This window comes from Sparus aurata, chromosome 16, assembly GCF_900880675.1.
Source record: "Sparus aurata chromosome 16, fSpaAur1.1, whole genome shotgun sequence".
Lineage (NCBI taxonomy): Eukaryota > Metazoa > Chordata > Actinopteri > Spariformes > Sparidae > Sparus > Sparus aurata.
Window position 1 is genome coordinate 17,065,483 of NC_044202.1, and position 27,653 is coordinate 17,093,135.

Below are 27,653 nucleotides of genomic sequence, written 5' to 3' on the forward strand. Positions count from 1 at the left end.
ACACACGAAAGAGAAGTGGCAGTGATATAAGCGCTTCAGTCATGCTACCAGACCTTGTCACAAAAACAGCATGTATCGATGTGAAATGGTCGTCATGTCTGCCCGTGTTGCATAATTGCAAAGGCATTAGCATGCAGTATGACTATTTCAGCCCAACAGCTGAACAGGTCAGCAGCTCCAGGTTGCTTCCACATGGGCCGGGCCACAGGGTGCGCTGCAGTCCGACAGGATGAGAGGAGGAGATGGACTCCAGTAGAAGTGGGACCCACGAACATGCCAGAGTAAAACGAAAGCCTGGAAAGTGGTGGTTTTTATTAAATGATACGGCATGTGTAAAAGAAACTGCATTTTTGCCACTTTATTTTGTCAGACGTCAGTCCTCATTTCACTTAAAGGGGCACTGTGTAGTTCTCAGAATTGTAATATTTACAATATCAATGAGGTAATAATAGAATATAAATAAAATGCAATATACACTTTTTCCATAACTGAAAAAGGAAAATAAGGTCCCCAGAATGCTGTTTGAAGCCAAGACCCATACATTGTTCCTTGAGAAATTAACAAAAAAATGGTCATTGACAATGATAAAGAAAGTAAAAAAAAAAAAATCTGGATCGATCTCTTTATCCAGATCCTTACCAAAAGTTATTTGGGTCTATTCTGGCCCCAGACCCATCCTCCATCCAAGTTTCATTGAAGTCCCTTCTGTGGTTTTTATGTAATCCTGTTGACAAACCAACCAACAAACACGGGCCAAAAAATAACATCTTGATCATTTTTCTGAGCTGTATTGCTCAAGCAAGCACACTAATAAAATGCATCACCACCACAAAAAGGCGACAGTAAATTAGAAATATCTGGGGTTCATTTGTAACTTGTAAATCAGACGATAGTCATTTGTATTTCAGATCATCATCCAGGCAAAACATGGGGAGAACAAAGTATCCGCAGGGCAAATCAACTCATCAGATAAATCATTTTTAGAACTGCTCTCTGGCTTTTCTGCAGCACAAAAATGCTCTCTGACGCAGAGAAAGCAGCTATCATCTCTCACCTAAAGTCAAATATGACAACTCTTACTTCTGAAGAGCCCCGGAGGGCAAGAGTCTGCCGGAGTTGTGTCATCCCCAAGGGTCACGCGGTTATTTTACGTCAGCTGTAATCGCTCTTTCTGTAGAAGTATAAACACTGCGGCAGCTAGTCGGAGAAATCTCTGCTCCTCAAGAGGCGGCGAGGAGAGTATTGAATGACCGCAGATCTTGCGAGAGATTTCGGTCAGTAATTGAGAACCGAAGCTGAACTAATATAGCTGATAAATGGGTTGACAACCATTGAAAGTTTTACAAAAAAGACAAAACAGTTACCCTCGCTGAATTTATACAAATCACGGATGAGGGAGCGTGAATAAGCAGAAGCAGGCTGGATACAGAAAATGTTTTAAGCTTGAGACAACTGGAATGTCAATCAAGGAAAAGGAGGTGGAGCAACATCAAGAGGAGGGCCCTAACTACATTGAAACTATACTGTCAGAATGCAAAAAAAAAAAAATGACAACTGCCATGATTTGAAGTAATTTATGTTAATTCCCTGGTCTTGCTCCATGATTTGCAAACCCAGATACGCTGGGCTGTCGTGAGCAAATTGGGCACCCAGGCCCAATATACTGCCACACACTCAATTCTGCTTGTTCCTCGCTCATAGAATAATAGCTTTTTGTAGATTTAAAGTGTTTCTGTTCGTATGAATTTCTTGTTTTTAATGCAAAGATCACTCTCCTTTCTTTCCCATATGCTTATAATTTTATATTGATGATTTAAATCACAAAGAAAGCTAATTTTATTGCACCAGTGAGCCTTCAGCAGGGCTCCTCACGGCCCAGGACAGTGGATGAACTCTGCCCTCTGATGTCTCCGTCCCGCTGCTGTGGCGATACCATCAGCTCATCTGCAGAATTGGAGCAGTGGAGGGGGGTAACCCGACCGCTTGCTGACCCCGCTTCGTTTTCAGGATACTAAAATGCGCCGAGCTGCTCAAGCGGAACATACGGAGGTGCAAAAGAGAGGGAATCACGGAACATTATCCGCCCAATTACACAATGAGAAGAGCAACCCGCTGGTAGTATCTATACGGCACGTAATGTTCAGTGTGCCTGTGGCTGAGCCGCTGGCCCCCTCAGCTCCGATCAGCCCAGCTCAGCCTCCCTGCATGCAGGGATCCCAGTCTGGGACAGTCTGTCACAAAGAGAGACGGAGACAAAACAGCTCATAAATGTGTGAGTTGGTAAAAAGTACAGAGAAGAAACAGAAACATCCTGTATCGCAGCAGACTGAGCAGATGCTCTGCAGATGATGTGATTTCTTGGGTATCAAGAGACGAAATGTTGTCATGGTTAACCATTTCTCAGAAAAAAAAACATATTCAGAGTTATACCAAGTATTGCATTGAAAGTAAACACGGCAACATCTTGTATGACAACACTCATTCTAGCTCAACAAGGCCCAGGAGTGCAATGATTTACAAACTATGACGAACAAGTCAATAAGTATGAGTATGCTGAGAAAAAGATTTGCATGCCTGTGTGCAAATAGTACTTAAATAAAAATGACTTACAATAATCACAGCATAGTTTGAGCTCTCAGCGATAAAGCGCAAATCATCTTCTTTATGGCGTCCATTTTGCTCCCACATCCTGACATGAAACACACGAACAGTCGGAAGAATGACTTCCCAACTTGACAAATAAGTAAAAATTACTAAAATATTGTTACATATTATATCTTTAAATAAACCCTTTATCATAAAACCAAAGCAGTATTCTAGCATACATTACCTTATTCTAAATCGACAAACAATATGTAAGATTTATTCCCTTTCCCCCTTCTCTCCTGCCATCACTCCCATACTCTCAGGTGACTCACTGATTTGGTATTTGTTTTAATGGTTCACATACCGGCGCACAATACACAATGTTTTGAGACACAGCAGTCCGTGCAGACGGGCTACAAGATTGTGGAGCTGAAATAAAAGTGGACGATGAATGATGACGGTCAGAGAGAATTGAGAAAGACTGCTGAGCAAGACAGACAGGTGTCTCTGCTAAATCACTTGGAGTGCCATGTAATCCCAGACTTTCAAAAATCTGGAACAATCAACCAAGTAGCTTTTGAATATGTAGGTCGTGGTCAGGAAACTCCTGATCACATAAAGTACTGTACACATACTGCTTTTATTCCTATGTGCTGTGCTTTACTGTTAACGTTTATGCCCCGTTTGTTTTGTTTCATTTTGGTCTACAAATTAAAAAACACACGCCATTGTGGTACATTGACATAATTCATGGTTAGTCAAATTAACTTGTGAAATAAAATTCAAGTGTCACTCGAGTCACAATCACTGGAAGACTTTCAGAAAAGATATTCCACAAGTGGCGTCTGTCTAGTTTCCAGCTGTGTAAGAAATGTGTCCCATGTGCAAGTGATTTCTCTTTCAAGGTGGATTTCCACTTTAATTTTGTTTTCAGTGACCCAGAAGACACTTTCTTCATAAAATCATCGTCCAAGTGTTGCACAGCCAGTAAGTATCACTCCGACAGTTAATGATTCACAGAACGAGTGTGTTTATTTATGATAGCATTATTTAATCCAAGCGGGTCTTTCTGTCAAACTTCTTTGAAAGATTAATTGCAAAAATGCAAGTTCCCTGAAACGCAGTTCTGTCCTGTCTCAGACTAAAACTGAGGCTTTATGTCAGCATTTTAGATGTGATAAATATGGGATGATGAGTCACTAAGAGAGTAATGACTTCTACTGTGAGTCTTTCTTGCATAACCCTATGCATTATGGAGCGTGTTAATAAAAGGTGGATTCTGGTGACTCAGAATGCAAAGTATGTGTCAAACTGATAATGGCGGGCTGTCCATTTTCCCCATCTCTCCCCGCTGCAAAGATTATGAGGCATAACAGGAGCATTTTAACAGTTGTGATTTATGGTTGACAGACAAAAACGAGCCACATTCACTGAATCCTATTATCAATTTCACAAAAGGTTAAAATCCGAAATTTGAGTCCCATGAATACATGAATGATAATAGTTTTATAACATGCAAAATAGAAGAGCTCTTTATTCACGCTTAACGCATGTGGAGATGCTGTAATAGTCTCCTGGTTTCATGGTGAAACACCAGAGTTCTCTTGCACCGAACAAAATGATTTTTCCAAAACCAGAATATAAAGAAATACGGACAAAAACAACATAAAAACACAGAGTGTCATGATAAACAGCCTGCATCATTTTCCAAAACTGCATGGATGACTGAGTTGAAAAACACAGATGGGAGAAAGTTCCAAGTAAGAATGTGAGTAGCATGTCAGAAGAACATTTCAGAATAATATCCAGATTTAGCTTCACTCACGTTTCCTGCTCCTTCAAATTTATATGTAGGCCAGCCTCACAATTTATAATGTTGCCACGGTTGCAGTGTTCTCAAAAGTACTGAACAAATAAGGTTATGTAGTTTTTTTTCACGGGGCTGGAGGTGGGAAATGTGTCCTACCAATTTCTCAGCCTGTCTGAGATGAGCTCACGGAGTCGGGGTCATCTGGAAGCCATTTCTACTTGTGCTTTCTCCCTCGTCTCATTTTAATCTCTCAGCGCAGCCCCACACCTCCTCCTCCTCCTCCTCCCCCCCCCCACCGCCCCAGCTCCCTAGGGAAGCCGGAGTTCAGTGACCGAGCTCCGCGCACGCCAGGGCGGCATGGCACGCAAGCTCATCCCCGCTCTGCTCCCCTAGCACGCAAAAACTCTACGGGATTAGAAACAAATATCCCTATAGTGTACATAATACATGGCTCCTGTCCTGGGTGCCACATTAAGTGAAGATCTATCACGCAGCCTGCACAAAGTGAAGAGAGAAAAGTTTGGGAAAAGTAGGCTATTATCCTAATGTGTTACTACATTAATAATAGAAGGGCTTATGTTTGTCAAGGATGTTTATTTACTCCAGTCACTTGTCTAAAGTTTGCAGGTATCGTTAAATAAGTTGTTTCAAGTTCCACCCTGTATGAACCCATGTCTGGAGTTACACGAAAAAGTTAGCAATTTTACTTACTAAAGTTTATTACAAGGTGAAGAAAAGTTTCAACTGGGATGGTAAAGTTTTAATCATCTGAGAGAGTTTTGGCCGCGCGAAACCTGTGGAGCGGCCTGACTGAGGGAAAAAAAGTTTTAACACGCTACAGGACGGCTACCGAACTTTACAAAGAGGACGGCGCTGTTTTACATAAGCATGTTGATGCTGCACTCGGAAAAGAAGCATAGAACATTCTTAGCTCTTCCACCTATGGACAAGGGGAAGACAGATGATATGATGTTATTCTACCAAAATTCGATGTATACTTCATTCCAGTGCACCGCTTTATTCATGTATGTGCACGCTTCAAGCAGCAAGGACAGCACACATAGAGACATTTGCGTATTGTGGAGCTGTTGGGGCTTTTAAATGCCGAAACAAAACAAGAGGAAGACGCCACGGACTGAACTGTGGTGGGGATGCTGGACAAGGACCTGTCATAGAGGCTACAGCTAATCCTTAACCCCACTCTGGAGATGATGGTACAGGTGGTGTGGAGGTCATGTTAACTTTGAAATTGTCATGGGGCTGAGTGATGTGTCATGAGCAAACTATTGCTCTAGAAACTCAAGCCTAAGAAGGACTTACGCAGATCAAAATTGTAATACAGGAAACTACCCAGCCCAGGAGTCCCAATACTCCTCTTGAGTGCAGCGAACGAGGACTTGGTCCAGGTGGAAACCTACATCGTCAAGACGATGTTAGAACCAGCAGAGTGGTGAGCCCCAATTTCCTTCCACTCTAGAAAGGTGTGTATCTACTTACTGCTGATGAACAAAACTGTCAAGAAAGAGAGGTTCATCCTACAGACATCAGTGGAGTGGTTCCACAATCCTTTCATGACTAGAAGCAGCCTCAGGGCTCTGGTAGATACCACTACACAAAGAGCCTCCATCACACTGTTTGGATGGTGCTTCTTTAAATGTCTTCCTTTGGGGATTACCAGTGCACCTAAAATCCTTCAAAGAAATGTTGAGACACTGGCGAGCTCACCCCACCAGAGACCACGTAGAGTTAAAGGGAGCACTCAGCATATTAAATTACCTGAGTAAATATCACCTAACCTTGGTGTACTTGCATGTGCACAGGACAACGGTTGTCTCTAGCTATTGGATATGTGTCATCCTGTTGCAGCTCCACAGTGAGGACCGTAGACCAGAAGCTGAAATTAGGTACACTGAGATAGAAAAGGAGTGCGTGGGAGTGCTCAAGGTTTGAGAAGTTAAGCTCTCAATCTCATGATGTGCCTATCCTCTGCCAGAGCCTACTCATATGGTTGATACTGAAGTTCAAACAGGAAGCAGGGAATGCGCCAGTAAAGACCCTGATCATGGCAGACTGGCCTGCATAGAGATACTGACCACAGCCAAGACAGTTGCATGAACTCCTAATGGGCAGTAACATCAGGTCGACTCTTCCCACCCTTGCAAGGGACCTGCAATCAAAGTGGGCGAGCAGGCAGCACTTGAGGGCTAAAGACATGGAACACCCACCCACAGCAGTGATAGGTGAGAGCACGAGTCTTATTTCATTGACATGGAACTGTTCCAACCTCCAAGCAGCGCCTGTTGCAGAGTTCCCAATGTCTGACAAGAAAACCCTAGAAATGACTGACCAGACAATTACGCGAGCCCAAAACATAGCTCACCTAGCCAAAGGGTGAACACTTAACGGTGGCTCTGAATCAGGTCTGGGAGGTTTGCTAAAACTGTTCAGAGACTTTAAGAAAGAAAGAGGTGAAAAAAGGGAAAGTTTGAGGAAAACATAGATTGTTTTGCAAAAACTAAGGCACTAAAATTTGATTGATACGTGCATGAAGATAAGCATTAACTCCTAGGCCACAAGAGGGCACTGTTGTTATTTGTCCTAGACAATTAGTATTCGTGGTTTTAAATAAGGGCAGTATCTTACAGGGGGGTATGTCCAGATGTTTATTTACCGTAAAGTACATAGTCTAGTCTAGTCTATGACACAACCTTATCATGGGATTTCATCATTCTTCATCATCATTCAACATCTTATATGTTGAATAATAAAGTTGTTTCTTTGGTCCTGGATGCAAAGACCAAACACTTCCTGTTTTATTCTTTTAATGACCTATATGAACAGCTACAAACGGAAACCTTCTGGAAAAAATTGTCAATTTGTCAGCGAGTAGTTTTGACCAACCTAGTTTGAGCACGCTTTGGCTGCATTTAGGTAAACCGTGTGTGTGGAGAGAAAAAGAGCCTGAATGCATTGGCTGATATTCAGTCTCTGATCCCGTCATCTATAGTCTGCTTTTTAAAAATGGATCATTCTGTTAATAGAGATTTGAAAACAATGGCGGATGCTAAGAAGAGGACGCCTTGACATCTGTTGCTGGATATCCGCTGGCTACACTTGAAGGGCCAAAACATTGGCTGTCGTCCAGGTGCATGCAAGGACAACTCTAATTCCTCAGGATCAGAAATGACCATGTGCCACCTTGAAAGAACATTTCATGCTAACAATTCTAAATGTCCTGAATCCTGCAGAATGGTTTTACATTATCTCTTTGATGGGTTTGTGAAAAATGTTGCAATGTGGGTGGTCAGCGGATTGAGTCAAACAACATTGACCTTGACCATTTTCCTTCTATATTCAACTACAGGACCACATGAAAGTGCAGCATGTGTGAGAAAATATTTTTCTAAGGTTAAAAATCATACTTTTGGAGAAGGTCTGAATCCATGTTCTCACAGTTTAACCAAGAACATTAAATCATTCCAGGAAAGCATTCTCTAAAAGTAGTGCTCCCCTCTTTTATGTGGGCTGCTTGATATTGCCTGCGGCGACACATCTTTGGGCACAGCAGGTATAACACAACGGAGATATCACCGATAACCAGATTCCTTGGTATGGTATTTTCTCTTTTTCACCCCAGATTTAAATCAAAACAGAACACTGGACCTGCTGTGACAAGGTAATTCAGCCCATCTTACCTCAGGTTGTCTGGGCCTCGCTAGGGCCTCTTTTCATTGTGAAACCATGGAGGTTTTGACAAGTACACAAACAAGGAATAGAATTCTCATTATTCATTCTTGTTTGTTTGCCTGGGGTTCACTGCGCTGTATGTGGTGATATACAATATATGTAAAACAATACATGCAGAGTGGTCATAGTCTAAAAATGCTTTGTGATTTTTTTTTTTTTACCCTTAGCCTCCTTGTCTTACAGTATCAAAAAAGGACTTTGACCACCACAATACGGTCTCAGCATTGATATGTTTACCAAAAGTATGACTTTATGACTAAGCATAACATTTTCATTTTTAACCATTTTCATGCTGGATAAAATTATCAGTGCTCTTTGGGATCACCGTCACATTAAAACATGTGTTTGTGCTCTTAATAAATAAACTGGGGTAAACCTGCAATAATTGATGTTTGTGATCACTTGGGATCATCGCAACAGTTTGTGAAGACGACACTGACGTATTATAACATTAAATCGCGGCTACGGACAATGTATTAGCAAACAATTGCCTTTATACACATCCACAAGATAATGAACAACATTAGCTTTTGTTTGGAGTCATTTGAGGCCACCTGATAAATGCAACTCCAATACTGACTCAACTTCTGGTCTGTGCCAACTCTTAACAGGAATCTCTCTCTATTACACCAGCTAGTTGCTAACTTTGTCTTAGGTTTGAGCTACCTAGACAGCATTCAGTGGTTTTATCAGAGAGCCTACTGCCGTAGCTGAAAACAGTGCTGACACAAGTGAATAAATAGCAAATTTGGGGGCTGGAGAACCAAAAAGAAATGAGCTGAAAGACTCTGTAGAACTGAGGGTAGGAGTCAGGTGATAATTCTCGGTGGGTTTGACTACACAACCAATACCTTTCAAATTCCACTGATGAAATTCCATCCAATGATGAAACAAAGAGTTGATTTGTGTAGCTTTAAGTTATATCATTTTGTTGTTATATATTTATATATATAGTTTCTTTTTCCCTTTCAAACACAATGAACAGCATGTGAAAGGAGCATTTCTAAGGCTTAATTGCAGTGTTGGGGTGCATATTTGAAAATAGTGCTTACTCCATACCAAATTAGCCACATGTCCATTTGGTATCTCACAGCCAAAGTGAAATGTGCCTTGTCCTTTTCTCAGGCTTTCCACTCTCAAACACCAATCACTTGGGAACGTGACACCCACTCCAAGTATCTCTTTTGCCTCGTACTGTGGTCTGGCAGGCGACAACGCTCTCATTTTAACCAACTCTAACTAGCAATGTCCGGTGGTTACCTCCTGGCTGGCTGAGATGGCGCTGGTCCAGAGGATGTTTTTGGTGGTCTGTTTACTGGTTTGTCTGGGTTGTTTTTGGTCACAGCTTATTCAGTCTTGGCTCACCTTTGTTCTCTTAAGAGAGAGAGAAAAAAAATACACTTCACATAAATTCCTGCATTCTCTCTGCTCTTCCCTTTCCCAAGTCCCACCAGATCCCCAACTGCCTGTTGGACCCCTGGCTTTCCTCTCTCTGCTGCAACCGACCCCCCAATACACCACACACACACACACACACACACACACACACACACACACACACACACACACACACACACCTACCTACCCCCCTTCCCTCTTCCTTCCTCCCTGTTGGTGCTGTGCGTGACAGTAGCTCACTGAGAAGTGGAAATGAGACTAGTAAACAATGATTAGCTCCAGAGCCGGGGCAGCCTGGTCTACCATTGGCCCCGTCTCCACACAGCGAGCGCCCACCCGCCTGCACATGACATGCAGCGGCGTGTAGACCCCATCCCTTCCTCCACCCCAAAACCCCCTCTGACTACTCCCCCCGCAGCCAGAGTCAACGCAGGGTCAGGGCCAACCTTTCACAGCCAGGTTACAAGGGGTAATCACAGGCAAACACAGCAGCCACACGCAAAACGCACACACGACACCCCCCCTCCCCAACAAGGGCCTCCACCCTCTCCCACACACATACACACAAACTAACCCCCCAACCCCCTTACCTCCCGCCACCCATCCACCCCCTTCCTCAGCCACAAACCTGGCTCTGATTAGCGTGATGGGGATGCAAGTGGCCACATGTGTACGAGGAGCAGGCTCAGGCGAGGAGGAGAGGGAGGAGGAGGAGGAGGAGGTAGTGGCGGTGTTGGTGGAGGTGGAGGTGGAGGTGGAGGGGGGGGATTCCCCCTATAGGAATAGAGGAGAGAAGAAACAGTCATCCCCAGTGCAGGCAGTGTATTCGAAGACATTGCTATGTCTCTGGTTAACCGAGGAATCATTCTGGAGGCTTTGGTGCTCAGCCACACCGCATTTCTCAAGACAAACAGCTCTCAGGCAGCGCTCTGAACCAGGAAAAACTCTCGACATCTGTAGCAGACTCCTTAAGTACCATTATTGTGAAAGAATGATACATAACACACAATGTAGTTACACTTAGGTTACTTTTATTGTTGCCTTTCCGTTTGCTTTCCCAGTTTAAGCCTGCGGTACCCGTAAGACCTGCTATTTAACGGTTTATTCAATCAGACCTTATTATACATTACAGTTCAGTGCATGGTTGCATTATGTAACCCCACAAAAAAAAAAGCTTCAGGTTATATCTTTTCAAAATATTTGCTTTGGGCATTCAGTAATAGTACAGTAACGGTTACGAAACATCCACCGTCACATCAGCAGCATCGACTTTATGGTGGAATAAGGAGAGTTGATGGCTGAAGGGACACTATGTCGTTTTGCAGAAAAATTTCAAAGTCAGAATTTTAATATTTATAATACTGATGAGGTTATAAAACAAACTGGGTAATATTGAGTTTTCCATAACTGAATAAACAAGCTGTTCTCAGAGGACAATAAGTTCCCCAGAAAAATGTTTCAAACTACAAAGGTGGCAGGGTCCGCCAAATATAAACAAAGTTAAACAGTATGAAATTGTGTTTTCAGTTTTGTTTATTAGGTTTATCCAGTCATGAAAAATGACAGGTTTGTTTACTTAGTGTGTTTCGGCATAAACAAAATGAAATAAATCTGTAAATGACGATTGCAGATTTTTTTTCTATAAATGGGTTCATAATAGAGTCATGTCATGGAAAATGATGTGCACGTCTAATAAAACATGTTTTTAAAAAAGCAAACTAGATATCATGTGCCACATTTGCCATCGTCCTCCCCTATTCCTCACCCCTCCTCCTCTTCCTCCTCCTCCTCCTCCTCCTTTCCTGCTGATAATGACTGACTGTGCCTGTGTGGCAGCGTTTCTGTTTCTGTCCCCCTGACTTGGACCTCGGAAATGTTTTAGTGCCTTCAATTAGGGTCATTACTTCCCTGCAAAAATAAACTTCACAGCTGGCGGGAAAACAAGAAACAAATTTTGTCTTTCGCACAGGGAAAGGGGAATGTTTGGCCTGGGGAGATCACACCACTTTGAACTGAGCTCTACTTAAGATGAATGCCACATCTATCTATCTATCTATCTATCTATCTATCTTTGACTCATGACACAAAAAACAGAGCTTGTGTTTTATTATCTAAAGCAAATAAAAAAGTTCAATGCAGCCACAGGTTTTGCTTTGTTTGTGTGTGCCTTTTCTCCTCTTTTCTTTTCTTTCCTCCCTGAATTTCCCCCATTTCTGTGATTGCTTTGACTTGAAAGGAGAACCACTGTCATGGAGCGGGGGAGTACCTGACCTTGTTGCGGTATGATGTAATCAGGGTTAGGGTTGTCATGCAAAACTGCAGTTTATGTGTTCAGCACCAGTGTTCAGGGAAATCAATATTTCATGGCGGCACAATATCTGAGTTACTGTGCCGCTTGCTGGGTGAGATTTCAGACGGTCACGGATGCTGAGATGAGAGAGAGAGAGAGAGAGAGAGAAAGAAAGAAAGAAAGAAAGAAAGAAAGAAAGAAAGAAAGAAAACAAGAAAGAAAGGACTATTGACCTGATTATGATCTCAGTGTTTGACATGTGACATGTTTTACTCTGATATTATGTCTGCTGATTTTTCTTTGTGAGTCAATCTTTTAAAGTCCAGTATTTCAATAAGCCTGGTATAAACGACGGTCGGCTGGGACTTTTTTTGGAGACGAGCTTTGTGATGCGCAACTTTCTCTCAACTTTACATTTGGCGCTGATTACATTTTATGACAAACTAACAAAATGATAATTTTCCACTCTCAATCTGCACGACTTCTAGACTACAAATCGAGGTGAAACACAATAAAATAACGATGGGGAAAAAAAACAAAAAAACACGTCTCATCAGTTTTAAATTCACCGAGTCCCAAGGTTCCGCACAGATGATGCCTTTAAACCAAGCATGCAAACTAACTTTTCGGCAAATCGACACACAGGATCATTAACTGAAAAGATAAATAAGTTTCACATTCGCGCGGCTGAAAAAAATAAAATTACGCTAAAATAAATGTTGCGCAAATGTAACTCAAGCGCGACGTCAGTCTAAAGTTGGACAAACCGTAACGCACGCACTTTGTCTAGCCAAAGTGCGCCCGCTGAGTCCTCTGCGGCCAGAAAATAAATCATGTCAGAGAGATACACTTTGGAAATGTGCGAACTCTGCCAGTCCTCCAATTAGTAAAACAAATTGGCTCGACACGTTTCCCCTCTGAATCGGTCACCAGTTGCTGCTCAGTTTCTTTTTTTCTCTCCCTCTCTCTGTGCAGCGGACGCTCGGTCCGCGCTGCACGCTCACGGTGTCCCCTCGACGCTCACAAGTGCGCGCCTCCGACAGCGACCGACAACAGGGAGATAGATAATATAGTGGGGTCTGCAGGGCTACCACAATGGGAGGAGTATGAAAGTTACCCTGAGCCCTGCCCACCAACTGCAAAACATATAAGAAGCTGAAATGTACGCAAAAGGCAGGCACTAAAGACTTGATGAAAAGACTTCACCCCAACTCACTTCTTGTATCACGTACTTTACTTTTCATCATTATGACCACACTGGCATTTCATTGACAGATTTTTAACATTTTGTTGCATGTGATATGGATCCACAAGAGATTTATTGAGTTTTTTTCCTCCCCAAAACACAGCAACTAAACAAAAAAAGCAAAGATTTATTTTTCTTTTCTCTTCTTTTTTTTTTTTTTAAAGAACAAGTGAGCAGAGAATTTGTCACAATGGCACTGGACACTGATTTTGGTGTGAAGGGCAGCAGCATCATCAGGGAGTGGAGCGGACAGGTCCAGCCTGCTCTGGTTGCCTCCTTCGTTTTCCTCTTCTGCCTGGAAGCCTGTCTGTGGGTCAGGAACCTCCGACTGAAGAGAAGACTGCCGGGACCCTTCGCCTGGCCTGTGGTGGGCAACGCCATGCAGCTGGGCCAGATGCCTCACATCACCTTCGCCAGGCTGGCCAAAAAATACGGCAACGTGTATCAGATACGACTGGGCTGCAGTGATATTGTGGTTCTGAATGGAGACCGGGCAATACGTGAGGCTCTGATACAGCACAGCACAGAGTTTGCAGGCAGACCAAACTTTGTCTCTTTCCAGATGGTCTCTGGAGGCAGGAGTATGACATTTACTAATTATGGCAAACAGTGGAAAGCGCATAGGAAAATAGCCCAATCCAGCCTCAGAGCCTTTTCCTCTGCTAACAGTGAGACCAAAAAAGCCTTTGAGCAACACATTACAGCCGAGGCCATGGACCTGGTGCAGTCATTTTTGCGCCAGAGCGCTGATGGACGGTATTTTGACCCTGCTCACGAATTTACAGTAGCCGCTGCTAACATCATGTGCGCTCTGTGCTTTGGGAGGCGATACGGACATGACGACCTGGAGTTCAGGACCCTGCTCAAAAAGGTGGAAAAGTTCGGAGAGACAGTGGGGGCAGGTAGCTTGGTCGATGTCATGCCCTGGCTTCAGTCCTTCCCAAACCCGGTCCGCAGTGTCTATGAAAACTTCAAAAACCTCAACGAGGAGTTCTTTGCCTTCGTGAAAGATAAAGTGGTGCAGCACAGGGAGTCCTTCAACCCAGAGGTGACCCGGGACATGAGCGACGCCATCATCAATGTCATTGAGCATGGGAAGGACAGCAGGCTGAGCAAAGAGTTTGTCGAAGCGACAGTCACAGATCTAATCGGGGCAGGTCAAGACACAATATCAACCGTCATGCAGTGGATCATGCTGCTGCTGGCTAAACACCCAGAGATGCAAGCCAAACTGCAAGAGCTCATCGACAAAGTAGTGGGCCAAGACAGACTCCCATCCATTGAGGACAGAAGCAGCCTGGCGTACCTGGACGCTTTCATCTACGAGACCATGCGCTTCACCAGCTTCGTCCCCGTCACCATCCCACACTCCACAACCTCAGACGTCACCATCGAAGGTCTCCACATCCCCAAAGACACCGTGGTCTTCATCAACCAGTGGTCCGTCAACCACGACCCTCTGAAGTGGAAGGATCCGCACATCTTCGACCCCTCACGCTTCCTGGATGAAAACGGGGCCCTCAATAAGGACATGACCAACAACGTGATGATCTTCTCATCAGGGAAGAGACGCTGCATCGGTGACCAGATCGCCAAGGTGGAGGTGTTTTTATTCACAGCCATCTTGCTGCACCAGTGCAGCTTTGAGAGCGACCCCTCCGAGCCCCTCACTCTGGACTGCTCCTACGGGCTCACGCTGAAGCCCCTCCGATACTGTGTCAGCGCCCGGCTCAGGGGGAAGCTGCTTGGCTTAGTGTCCCCAGCATGAACAGCATGTCCCATTACTGTGACTCAAGGCCAGCAAACACTTTTCCACCAATGACGTGTAACAGTGAGTATCAACGTACAGCACCTGCACTAAATTCTACGGTTGTTTGTCATATTTAATAATGATATTTAATGGTTATCTTAACACAGACTGAATATTAAGTATTGTTGGTGCAGGGCTGAGAATATGTTTTACATTAGCTACAGGTTGAACTCAAGGTTGTTGGGATCAGATCAAAATGTATTAGATTTCTGCTTCAAAAGATACTCTATACTTGATCAGATTTTGTGCATGATTCTGAGCTGTGTGCATGTTTCACATCCACTATTGAGCATGTACTCCTATGTTGTGCGTGCAGGAGTTAGCTCCTTTTCTTTAAATGTCAATTTAAACTAATATAACTGTAGAAGAAGTGCTTGTGAATGTTATAAAAAAAAAGTCACGTGATGACTTATTGTTGTCGACTGTAATATGTAAGAATTTATTTAACCTTTGCCACATAAAAGCAGTTACAAAATATTTTTTTATACTTTCGTATTTCAGGTATGACAATAAGCGTAATGAAATTTAATGTATTTCACTATCTACTGTACTCAAAGCGTATGAACACATTAAACAAAGACAGCTGATCAAAGTGTTTTAAAAAAGAAAAAGAAAGAAAGGCTGGTATGTTTGTGAAGTAGGAACTCTTTCATCAAGGAACGCGCATCTTAATGCTGGAGGATGAAGAAGAGACTTTGCCACGAACCATGAAGACTTCACAAACTTTTACACGTCCAGGTTTTACTGTACGGCCACTGCCAAACACACATGTCACACCAGTTCAACAACAACAACAACAACAACAACAATATGAAAAATATAAGTAAAGACACGTGTGCAGCAGATTTCTGTCACTCACTGAATTATCGTCACAAACATGTTTACAAAGCAACCTCTTCAAAGTTACGTGTATGTCACTGCACTCTCTTTAAGCCTCTGCATTCAGGAATTAATGTTACAGCACCCAACGGACGTGTCACTCTGCTCCGTCTGTGTAACAGCAACAAGTACAACATTTAAAAAAAAGAACGAAAAAAAAAACGGAGTCCGTCTCAAATGTTTGAGCATTCATCATGGAAGATGTTTTGTTATCGATGTGTTGGCTTTACATGATGGAAAAATAAGCTATATCTGAAATGAATAAAGTGAATTGTCAGTGGTCTGTGTGTCCAGTTTGTTTGTCGTTTTCGCATTTGGAGTTTTTAAAACATCACAATGCTCCTTTAAACCTGACAATCTTTGTCGATGAACTACTTTCTCAGCCCTAAAGTGTCAGTTTTAATGTTGGCGCTGCCAAAAATGTGACATAAGGCACCAACATTATTTAGATATCTCATTATTACAGAAATAGAAGCCTCTGGAATACTTAGTTTGCGGCTGAATATCACTTAAGCTGATGTTCTTATAACTTCTTCCTTTTGTTGCACAAGCACCCACATAAGCACATTTGCAGCTGAACTCCTCTCATCTGAACGCATTAAAAACTATTTTGATGCAGCCGCAACCCAAACAGTTACATTATCTCTGTGACCTTTGTTTAAAGGGCTATTATGCCAACAATAACATTGTATATATATTTTATAGAGCATAATAAATTGTGCTGTTTGTAGCTGTTCAGTGTTTGGATGTGAAACCCGCAGCTTTCATGCTGATATCCCAGAGCCTTTTTCCCCCCTGTATGGTTATAATTAACAGCCTGGCTGTAAATAACAGAAAGCAAGTCATGTTTAAAATGGCCATGGAAAGTCCATAGGAAACAGCAAAGTCACCTAACCGTGGCGGAAAAAACACTTCTCTCCAGCTTGCTGTCCATAATTTACACTATACGCTCCCAAACAGCCCGACTCCTATCACTCCCTGCCATCCATCACATCACGACGGCAAAGAGCATCATTTTCCATCACATTTATGTTATATATACCTTTCAGGACACATATAGTATGTAAAGACGCTTATCTTTTAAAGGTTTCACGGTAATTTGTTATATTATTTGGCTATAAAAACTGTAAATCTGTAGTCTTTGGCAACAGGGACCATTAAGTAGCTGCTCTCCGTCTCCGTCATCCTACCAGGGACGCTGCTGGCTGGAGGCCTGAGTGGGACTAGGACTGAGGTCTGCAGGCTGTGGTCAAAATGGGAGGGGAGAGATAATAAAAAACCTGAGTGGCTGACCCCTCCCACAAAAGAGATACATATAAGCGAAGTGTTAAGGCTTGAACCTGATCGAGACGTCCACACTAGCTCCTGTAGAGGAGGGGTGAGACAGCATGTGAGTGCTGCTTGGACTATTTTTGGGCTATTTTGTCAATCTTATTATAGTATAGGATGAGGAAGCAAAGAAGTTGTGTTTTAATGTACGTAAGGCTGTGGAAATAGGGATCGCTTGAAATGGTTTACCATTTGTAATGAAAATCTACATTTTTATTGGACGTAGTGGATGATAGACAAACTACAGGATAACACAATGGCTCAAATAGACGGAGAGTTTGCTGTGAAGGGCAGCAGCATCATCAGGGAGTGGAGCGGACAGGTCCAGCCTGCTCTGGTTGCCTCGTTTGTTTTCCTCTTCTGCCTTGAAGCCTGTCTGTGGGTCAGGAACCTCCGACTGAAGAGAAGACTGCCGGGACCCTTCGCCTGGCCTGTGGTGGGCAACGCCATGCAGCTGGGCCAGATGCCTCACATCACCTTTGCCAGGCTGGCAAAAAAGTATGGCAACGTGTATCAGATACGACTGGGCTGCAGCGATATTGTGGTTCTGAATGGAGACAGGGTGATACGTGAGGCTCTGATACAGCACAGCACAGAGTTTGCAGGCAGACCAGACTTTATCTCTTTTCAGATGGTCTCTGGAGGCAGGAGTATGACTTTCACCAATTACAGCAAACAGTGGAAGATGCACAGGAAAATTGCTCAATCAACGATCAGAGCATTCTCATCTGCCAACAGCCAGACCAAAAAAGCCTTTGAGCAGCAGATTGTGGCTGAAGCCACAGAGCTAGTTGAGATTTTCCTTAGACTCAGTGCTCAGGGCCAGCACTTCAACCCCGCTCATGAGCTGACAGTAGCTGCAGCCAATGTGATTTGTGCCCTGTGCTTTGGAAAGCGTTACGGACATGACGAGGTTGAGTTCAGAACTTTGCTGCAGAGGGTAGACATGTTTGGACAGACAGTCGGGGCTGGCAGCTTGGTAGATGTGATGCCATGGCTGCAGTCTTTTCCTAATCCGGTCCGCAGCATGTTCAAGAGCTTCAAAGTCCTTAACCAAGAGTTTTTTGGGTTTGTCAAGCACAAGGTGGAGGAGCACCGAGAGACATTTGATCCAGAAGTAACAAGGGATATGAGCGATGCCATTATCGGCGTTATTGAGAAGGCTTCCAGTGACAACGGACTGACCAAAAGCCACGTCGAGAGCACAGTGTCAGATCTGATTGGTGCAGGTCTCGACACCGTCTCCACTGCTCTCCACTGGATTCTTCTTCTGCTGGCTAAACACCCCGAGATACAGACCAAACTCCATGAGCTCATTGACAAGGTGGTGGGGCGACAAAGGCTGCCATCTATCGAGGACAGAAGCAGCCTGGCGTACCTGGACGCTTTCATCTACGAGACCATGCGCTTCACCAGCTTCGTCCCCGTCACCATCCCACACTCCACAACCTCAGACGTCACCATCGAAGGTCTCCACATCCCCAAAGACACCGTGGTCTTCATCAACCAGTGGTCCGTCAACCACGACCCTCTGAAGTGGAAGGATCCGCACATCTTCGACCCCTCACGCTTTCTGGATGAAAACGGGGACCTCGATAAGGACATGACCAACAACGTGATGATCTTCTCATCAGGGAAGAGACGCTGCATCGGCGACCAGATTGCCAAGGTGGAGGTGTTTTTGTTCTTTGCAATTCTGCTCCACCAGTGCAGCTTTGAGAAATGTGCCAATGAGGACCTGTCTTTAAACTGCACCTATGGTCTAACACTGAAGCCTTTAGATTACAAGATCACGGCCAAACTCAGGGGAGAGTTACTTACAGGCTAGTTAAGAAAAAAAAAAGCTCTGAGAATGAGAAAAAAAACTGTATGTATGTATTACCTTTAAATAACCCCAAAAATGTAAATGACAAGCTCTCTCACTTCTACTGATAGTACAACTATTTCACTCGTGTGAGTTATATATTTTACTCCTAAACTCCTAAAAAACTGAGAAAGCCTAAATATATCCGTACTGGCTCTACCACATCATGCAAGAAACAGAAAAAAAGAGAGAGGGGAGAGGAGAGAAGGCTTTCATGTGTTTCCCCAAAACCACAATTCATAATAGACTTTAAGTATGTATTGTTATTTATATGAGGGTATTTAGCAGAGTCACCCTAAATTGCAATATAAACCGGCGGCGATGACTTCAACCTTTTTCTTTTGTTCGCTGATGGGGAGAAATCGTGTGCCAGCTGTGTGGTCTCAGCTGAGTCCTCTGTACAATTATTCACTTAGACACTCATTTATCTCTCTGTGTAATAAACTTCTTCATGTTTAAGCTGAATATGAATGCAGTGTATAATTCATCTACATGTACTCTTAAATCATACAAAATACTGCTCTGATAGTGACTCCTGTCATGTGTAACAAAGCTTCATATCTATGGTTATACTGTCTTATTCCTTTAAATCACATAATACATAACTGTGCAACATGATTTCTTAGGCACTGTCTGAATGATGATTTCATTATGTACGTTACCCAGTGTGATACAGCCTGTACTGTACAGCTTTGGACTCATAATAAACATAATACATTAATCGCCATCTGAATCTGTGTATCAGTCGGAGCAGCCCAAAGTGTTGAGGATGTCAGAGGCCAGAGAGGTCAAACAGATAATAATAGATGCTGATGTCTGGCCTCAGTGTTGTTGTGAAAGATTCATACGGGTTACAGCCCCCTGCATGTCCCCCCCTACAAGCAGGCAGTGACTCAGGACATCAGTTCAGGCAACAGTAAGCAGCCGCGAGCTTCACTCGTCAATATTTAACATGGAGCGCGCTGTACTTGTGACTGCTGTGTCATTTGTTTCTGGAGGAACGCATAGAGTTTCAGCCAAGTCGATATACAATACACTGAGAACTTTTTCATCCCTTCAAAAACTTTGATTTTCTGCTTCTTTAAATATCTATAATTGGAATTAAATGCACCTTATACTTTCATACATTTATCTGACAGCTGTAGGTACTGTGCTGTTGCTGTGCTCATCAGATTCAGATTTCATATGCGGGAGGAAAAACTTTGAAGGGACTCTGTGGAACTACTGTGCTGTGCTGGAAGCTGGTTTGCTTGTTTACGTTAGCAGACTCAGTTTCTAAACTAACCTTAGCTACCGTTGCTCTCTGCAAGCAGAGCGGGAAGAGGCAGAACGAGAACGTGTACGGAGTCACATCCTTTGGATTGTCGCGTAAAAACCAGACCCGAAGCCTTTCACAGAAGAACTCAGCAGTCCAGCAGCATTAAAACAACCTAAACAAATCGTTAACAGGCTCGAAAAGCATCCGAGAGAGACGAGGAAGGTCCCTATTTTTCCCCACAAGTTACAATCTACTCACATATGGTCAATAAAAGGTGCCGTAGTGATTTACATTGTTACATAGAGCCCCTTTTAACAGTGACAACTTGCTAAATGTGTTGCTAAAGATTAAACAAGAGGCTCTCAGTCTTTTTGGTTCATGTGCTGCTGAGGATCCTTCTCATGTTCCAAATGTCAGTGAGTTGAAAACATTGAAAAAGCAGCACTTTAGAGGAGAAGTTATCCAACATTTCATTCCCTCCAAAAACAATAGCAGTGAAGGGTGAAAATGTTGGACAGAACTTTGATTCTACCCAATTAAACACCTCGTTATCCGTCACACTTTTCATAAGTTGTCAAAACTTGTCACGCCTTGCTAAACTGTGACTAATAATCTAATAATGTCATATATGGAGAATGAATGGTGTACTTTTACTTGCATTGGGGAGTTTGGACATCGTCGCGTTGATCATTTTACTTCAGTAACAGCTTCTTCCACAGACGTGCGCTGTCACAGCTTTGAAAACTTGCATACCAAAGCGATGATGACCAGACGACTTTTTTATAGCCGTCAAATGCTGCTTACTGGCATTTAACCTGACATGAGTCAGCCGTGTTTTACTGTCTGCCCTGATGATTTAGCCGTCCATTATTTCCCAGCACCTGTGTATCACTTTCAGTATCGTAGGATTTACAATAACAAGCATATGAGAACCATCTATTCCTAGAATTCTTCCTCCTGACTGATTTCCCCATTTTGAGAAAAAAAATCCAAAACCACCCAGTGCAACATTTATCCTTGCTGTACATCTAGTACATAAATATTAGTTTAAGTGTGGCTTGGCAGCTTATCATATTCACCCCCCTCTTGCTTTTATCTCCTCTTCCTTGCCAGATGGGAGCGTTCCTCAAAGTCCTGCCGAGTCTACCTGCGTACATGCAGGGGCAGCGCTGTGGCTAGGCTGTGAGGGAGGCCTGTTTTTCACTGAGATTAATACGGGGCAGGCCCAACACATTCTGTGCTCGCTCTCCCTCTCTCCCTTTTCTTTGCTCTGACACCGCCAGGACCCTAGGGGGAGGAGTGGGCCGCCTAACCTCCCCCCGTTTCCATCGGCGCTTCCCAAAACATCCATGAATTGCGTCCAGCTGAAAGACTCCCTTTCACCCTGAGTCACCCACTCTGCATACCCCACGGCACCTCGACCTGCCGGGTTTCACTCCTTAAAGGAAAACAGGAAAAGTGTACAGGCGGACAGTTGCTCAGCTCACATTCTGCACGTACGCAGAGCCGCAGAGTGACCTCCCACACGGCTCTCTCTCCTCCACCACCACCATCCAAAACCCCCTTCTCCTCTGTTGGAGGTTAGACATGCGAACTGCAGCCAGTGTTTGCTAGTTGACACACAGCGAGGTAGAATTACTTGGAGGCAGACAAGCGCAGCTCTCCAGAAAAATCACTCCCCCTGTCCGCTGCCGCCGTCATGTGCCGAAACACAGCGAGAACATTGTGTCTGAGCACTAACTGGAAATGGCCTCGTGTCCTCGTCCAGCCAGTCTTTCCTATAACGCCTTCCCTCAACACCACCACACCGACCACAGCTCCACTCCGAATCCAAAATGTTGCGGACAAATAATACGTCTGTGATCTTTGCGTGCGCTTCAATCCGGCCTAACGCGTCAAGCACCAAAGCAGACCGTTAATCATTCCGCTGCCAAAAAAAATGGAGGAAGGCATCCCAGTAAACATTTTTATTTGAATAACAAGAACAAATAGCCCAAGGGGGAAATAAGAAGCTCATTCAACCTAACTATGAATCAACTCTTGCCCAAAGAACACATTGTACGGACGGAAGGTGACGTTTCCAACAAGTCAGAAACTATGTGACATTTCGTTACCCAGAGGTCAACAAATACTCAGTCTCTCTTTTTACAGTAGCATATTCATACCACAAGATTTTCATAACAAAGTTTTCCCCATTTAATAGAAACTCAAAAGGGGAATTGACTGACACTTAAATAATCCCAATACCTCCCTTGAGTGATGCTCCATGCTTTGAAGCACTGTCATTCTGTCATCGCCGCTGTTGCAAAGCGCAAATAACTTCCCTTGGTCGTGATTTGCTCTCGGCTTCAGCGTAATATATTCCAGAGTTTTCTCCTGTGATGTTCCATTTGTTAGCACGGGAAATGTTTCCCCTCTTCTGAAGCCCCCTGTGGAATTATGTCATGGACATAAACATTGAGCAGGACTCGTAATAATGTTCCAGTTGACATTATAATCAAGTCGTGCCACCTTTAAGTTCTGTGACCCGCTATAGGCTCTGCCTTTTAACAAATTACTGTCACACAGTCCAAAAATTAGTGACCCCTTCGCTTCATATGTTGGAGTACAACCACATGCAACCATCATAAAGATATGTGAAGTGACCCCTGTCAATAAACAATGACCCAACTCATTATTATAGGGCGGGGCGGTTAGCGCTCGTTGTTTGGTCCACGCTGGGCTTGTGTTTTGGAGCAGTGGCAAGGAGAGGACCTTTGATATAAAATAGCATGTGCAGTAACCATTTGCCACATTTCTTTCCATATAACAAACAATTATTTTCAGGAAGTGCAGCATGAAGTGATCCATGTTGGTAAGTATGAGAACATGGCTAGCATGTGTTTTTCGTTCACGGACGCGAGTTCACAGCGCGGTCTGAAACAGTCACTCGTGTTAACCGTCTTCAAGCGTGTTTGATATGGAAACTGAGCGATCCTGTCTCCTGCTATTAAGGTTTTTTACTTTTGAAGCGCTGTAGGGTGATGTCGCACCTCTTTCCCTCCAGTCTGCCTTCCTCCATCGCTGAAACATGCTGATGTGGAGGCTGAGGTCGTGTCAGGATTTCCAATTTTTCCTGCGTGCAATGCAGAGAGGTGATGTGGTTAAGGCGGCTGACTGACCGCGTTTGCACCATTCGCATTCTTCAGTTTCTAAACAGCTGTATTGCCTTACTTTTTATTATGGACAACAAGACTTGGCAAGGTTCAACCCAAGCAAACACAAAAAAAAACTCCATCTTCATTTGCCAAACCTAGAAAGCAAATTAGATTACTATAGTATGTCTTCTACAAATAGCCTGTGATCTCATTTATCTGATTTCTGGTGAACCTTCAGGGGGGAGAATCGGGTACCTCCCTATAGGTCCAGCACCTTCAAGAAGCCATCAATCTTGTGCAGCGTCAGAGATAGCCGCGTCGGCTCAGACGATAACGAACCACTGGCACCACTGTTGTGTAACCCAGGCTGGGACCTCAGAGGCACATACAAGTGTCTCTGAGAAGCAGACATATCTGATCTGTTTTGAAAAGGGAGGAAATAAATCAGATTATTGCTCTGTGTATTTGTTCAAGTAACACGAGAACGTTGGAAACGCTTCGCAGAGTGATATCCCAAGCGTGAGTGGGAGAGAGACTTGAAGCGTGCTGCTTTTAACTATTTTAAATAAGCACAGGTTAAGAACGAGATATGAATGAGAATGACGTTGGGAAAAGGAACTCACACACAAGCATAAAAAAAGGGCATGAAACATTCACAGATTTGGTTTGAAAGTTAAAAGTTATCCCTGACCTTTGATAATGGCCCTTTTTTTCCTTTGCTAAAATGTGGATATACTTTGTGTACTGCGCTCTGTGGACGGAAAGCAAAAAAAAAAAAGGAATGGTACATGTCAGACAGAGTCGAACCCTGCTCAACATGCATCGCAGCTCATCATCAAATTAGATCAAGCAGACGAACTGGCATATTACCAGACTGCCAAAACATAACAACAAAATAAACAGTCGGGGTTCAAGTTTCAGCTGAGGGACAAAGCCATCAGGCTCTTAAAGTTACAGTGTGTGCACTTTTCTAAAAGACTGTCAGGCTGTGTCAGGATAATGGACATCTACTGCTCGCTGGATCATTTTGTGGATGGAAAATACCCAAGTCTCCGCTGGTTGCCTGGCAGCAGCTCGCAACCAGGAAATAGACCAGCACATGACCCCCGTTAAACAGTACATTATGATCACACTTGATTCACACTTTTATTAGAATTTTACAGATTAAAACAAATGAGATCTGACATGTTAATAATTCATCAAATATTCCATGTTTGGAAGGCAGATTTTGTTGCCTATGGACACAGTCAGTCTGTTTTTCCCCAGTTTCCAACCTTAGTGCTAAGATAAATTAACAGGCTGCAGACTGGAACTTCATATCTAATGACCGGTATTCATCTTTTCATCTGACACTCTTCCAGGAGGTGCATAAGCGTATTTCACATAATTGTCAAACTTCTGCTGAAACTGAATCAATTAATGTCAAAATGAATCCCTTTTTTTTTTCTTCTTGAATTTTGCTTTTCCAGATTGAAAAGCAAAATTTTGACAAATCTTATATGTTTTATTTTTGGAAAACCATGTATATGTGGCCAAAAGTAAAAAAAAAAAAACAGTTATTATACAGTTATAAATACAGGTATTCAGTGAAAAACAACATATTTTCTCATCATATGCTGAAGTTTTAGTTTATTCAACTTTTCAGACAAATTCAGAATTTATGCACACAAGTTCTTCTAACTTCTTCTTCTCCTTCTTGTCTTTTGACTTTTAATGATGAGATGTATGAATCTACAATTCAATCAACTCATTGACGCAATCAGCATATTAGCAGAATACCGAGCATGCGTTGTTTGAAAGTTTGAAGAAAACATATGAGATGGAAACGTCTATGATGGAAACTGTGTGTCTGATTATGTTTTAAGCTGGATGCTTGTTCTCACAATGATAAAAACATTGCAAACCATGATGAAGTTTAGTCTTAAATTCAGTCTGTATCCCCTCACACTTTTAACACATTGTGTAGAAAGATTGTGTTGAGGTAACATGAATTAATGAATTTAAGGAAAGACACATTTCTATCAAGTTAATACAACGAGAAAAGTTTAATTGTTTAAATAATTTCAAAATTATCTTAACTCGTCCTCTCAAATTCAGTTAAATAAAAATTTCAAAGCAGCCCAGACGCTTACTTTGTTTTGTACTGTCATGTTGAATAGGGAGTGACCTGCACCAAACAGTTCCCACAGAGTTATAAGTCACGATTAAAAAAAAATATTTGCTCTATTATTACGATTTAGATGAATTTGAGCTTAACAGCTTAGCCAGAGCCACGATGAACAGCCCAAAAAGGAAAGGTGTCAGTATACTTTTGTCCATCACAGACTTTAAATGGTTAACCTTGGCCTGAGCACCCTGAGTGGATGCCAGTCTGTGGTCTGTAACAGTGGCCTTGGCACGGTGCAGCTCGGGTAATCATCTGAATCCGCAATGAATATGCAATATTTTATAATCATTGGTAAGAATGAGCAAGCAAAACATATTACCATCGTTGACCAATCGGGACTCTATTTGACAGAAATAACCGAATCAAGTAGATCTGTCTCTGTGTAATCACCATTATTCATGAGGAACAATGGTGAGTGAAGAAAGACTAATGACCCTCCATCTGTAATAATCTGCCTCGGTTTTTAAGTGTCTGTACACGAAATTACAGCTCAAGTATGAAATATCTTGTAACCGTCTCCCTGACAAAAAAAGTGACATGCTCCCATGTCAAACAAGCTACCCATAATTCAGCTCTCCGCTGCAGCAGAACCGCTCTCCTTCCCTTCCCCTCACTCGCTTTCACGCCATCCCACTTCAAGCCCTCTTCTTGGCAACGCTTTACGCCAGACCAAAACAATTTAGCAACAAGCTATTTGCGTTTCGTAGGGATTCATTTTCAGTTGTTTTTACATTTTCCTTTTGTAGTGGGCTCTGATTGCCTGTCAGAATTTCCCCACTCACTGAGAGAATAACGGTTTGCTGGAGCACACCACTCGACTGAAAATACCTTGGAGTTGTCCGCGCTTGGAACGTGTCCGCTTGTTGACAGTGTGAGATGTTATATTTCAGTTCCTGTTATCCTAAACGACAGCTTCACATGGTCTTCGGTTGTGCCTATAGGCAAAAATGTGGATTGCGCAAACAATGGAAAGGGTTTTTTCAACACAATATTTTTAGGAATTATATTTTTAGTTTGGGTTTCCTCTTAAAGCTCTGATAAATGAAAAAAAAAGACATTCAGCAACTACAGTTTAATGATGCAGCTGAAAGATCCGTAGGAGTTCCTGTGGACACACACGTACGAAGACACATGGTAAGACACTGTGTACCCTATGCTTTATTCAGCACTCATTAGCTTCGTGACAGCACACAGGGTACCAGCAGTGCATAAGCAGTTCACATGCACCAGGAGAGGTCAACACCCCTCTGACGGTTTTCTGCCTATCTGTGTGTTTTAGCTGTTCTCCCTCCGTGAATCCGTTGATCGTGTGGGTATGTGAGTGTCGACGAGCCAAATATTACATAAACACTTGTTACTGCAACACATAGCTCAAACTCGAAATTAAGCTTAACACTTTCATCAGGGGTGGACAGCCCGTTTGTTAGGGTATAACATGCAGACGCCGCTAATATTCAATTAGAGGAGCATCCAGCAGTTCCTAGAAAACAGATGTCCACAGGATGACTCGACTAGTGCGAGTTTAATCGCAACTCGCTATCAGCTGGTCTTTGCAGGACAACACATCCGGCGGACCCTCGTGAGGGACTCGGTGCCGTAAACATGCATCTGCGTGGGTGCAGGGGGGGCCACTCTGGACAGAACAAGAGAGGTCCTGGAGGACTGCTTGAGCTGGAGCGGAGGTGCGGATCATAAAGAATAACAGAGCGGGGATGAAGGGTGCTTATGGAAATGCTGGGGCTAACACAAGGTTCCGGAGACACCGTTTACTCAGCCTGCCAGCATTAGAGGACTTGGCCGGCGGTTCCTCTCCTCCTCTCGATCCCACGGAGGGAAAAAACTAAGAGGACACAGAAGCCGATCGTGTTCTGACTGTGTTCTGAATGCGGTGGCATCGTATTCATTTAGCACCAAGAAATTAATCTGAAGTGTCAAAGTCATGTGTGGCACTCTTTTCTGCATCGCCTCCAGCTCACACTTGAACAAGAAAGCTGTTAAGTTTACTGGAGTGTGAAGCAACGCAGGTGATGATGACAACAAATATGTATTACAGCATTAAATCCTTGCGGGATGATCTCATGGGATTACGCAAGACGGCAGTGCCCATGCCAGAGCCTGAGACAGAGTGCAGG

At 43.3% G+C, this 27,653-nt stretch overlaps 2 protein-coding genes and 1 pseudogene across 3 annotated transcripts in view; 2 read left to right on the forward strand and 1 right to left on the reverse strand.

Annotated features, from left to right (window-relative positions):
• bmf1 (BCL2 modifying factor 1) overlaps positions 1-9,469 on the reverse strand; it is a 58,914-nt gene extending 49,445 nt beyond the window's left edge. Inside the window, exon 1 of the mRNA XM_030392295.1 lies at positions 9,404-9,469. The gene's annotated coding sequence lies outside the window, so the exon portion shown is untranslated. The remainder of the gene's footprint in view (positions 1-9,403) is intronic.
• A 3,544-nt stretch (positions 9,470-13,013) lies between these two features.
• LOC115566452 (cytochrome P450 1B1) lies at positions 13,014-16,047 on the forward strand. The gene has a single exon (XM_075488150.1). It carries the CDS (start codon positions 13,268-13,270, stop codon positions 14,843-14,845), a length of 1,578 nt encoding a protein of 525 aa, XP_075344265.1. The 5' UTR covers positions 13,014-13,267; the 3' UTR covers positions 14,846-16,047.
• Positions 16,048-17,113: 1,066 nt separating this feature from the next.
• On the forward strand, positions 17,114-19,686 carry LOC115566443 (cytochrome P450 1B1 pseudogene; annotated as a pseudogene). Its single transcript, XR_003980984.1, has one exon. The product of XR_003980984.1 is annotated as a cytochrome P450 1B1 pseudogene (transcript).
• Positions 19,687-27,653: the final 7,967 nt, after the last annotated feature.

What these genes read in the sequence shown, in the direction of transcription:
- LOC115566452 (XM_075488150.1), top strand. Translation starts at nt 13,268, where the DNA reads ATGGCACTGGACACTGATTTTGGTGTGAAGGGCAGCAGCATCATCAGG.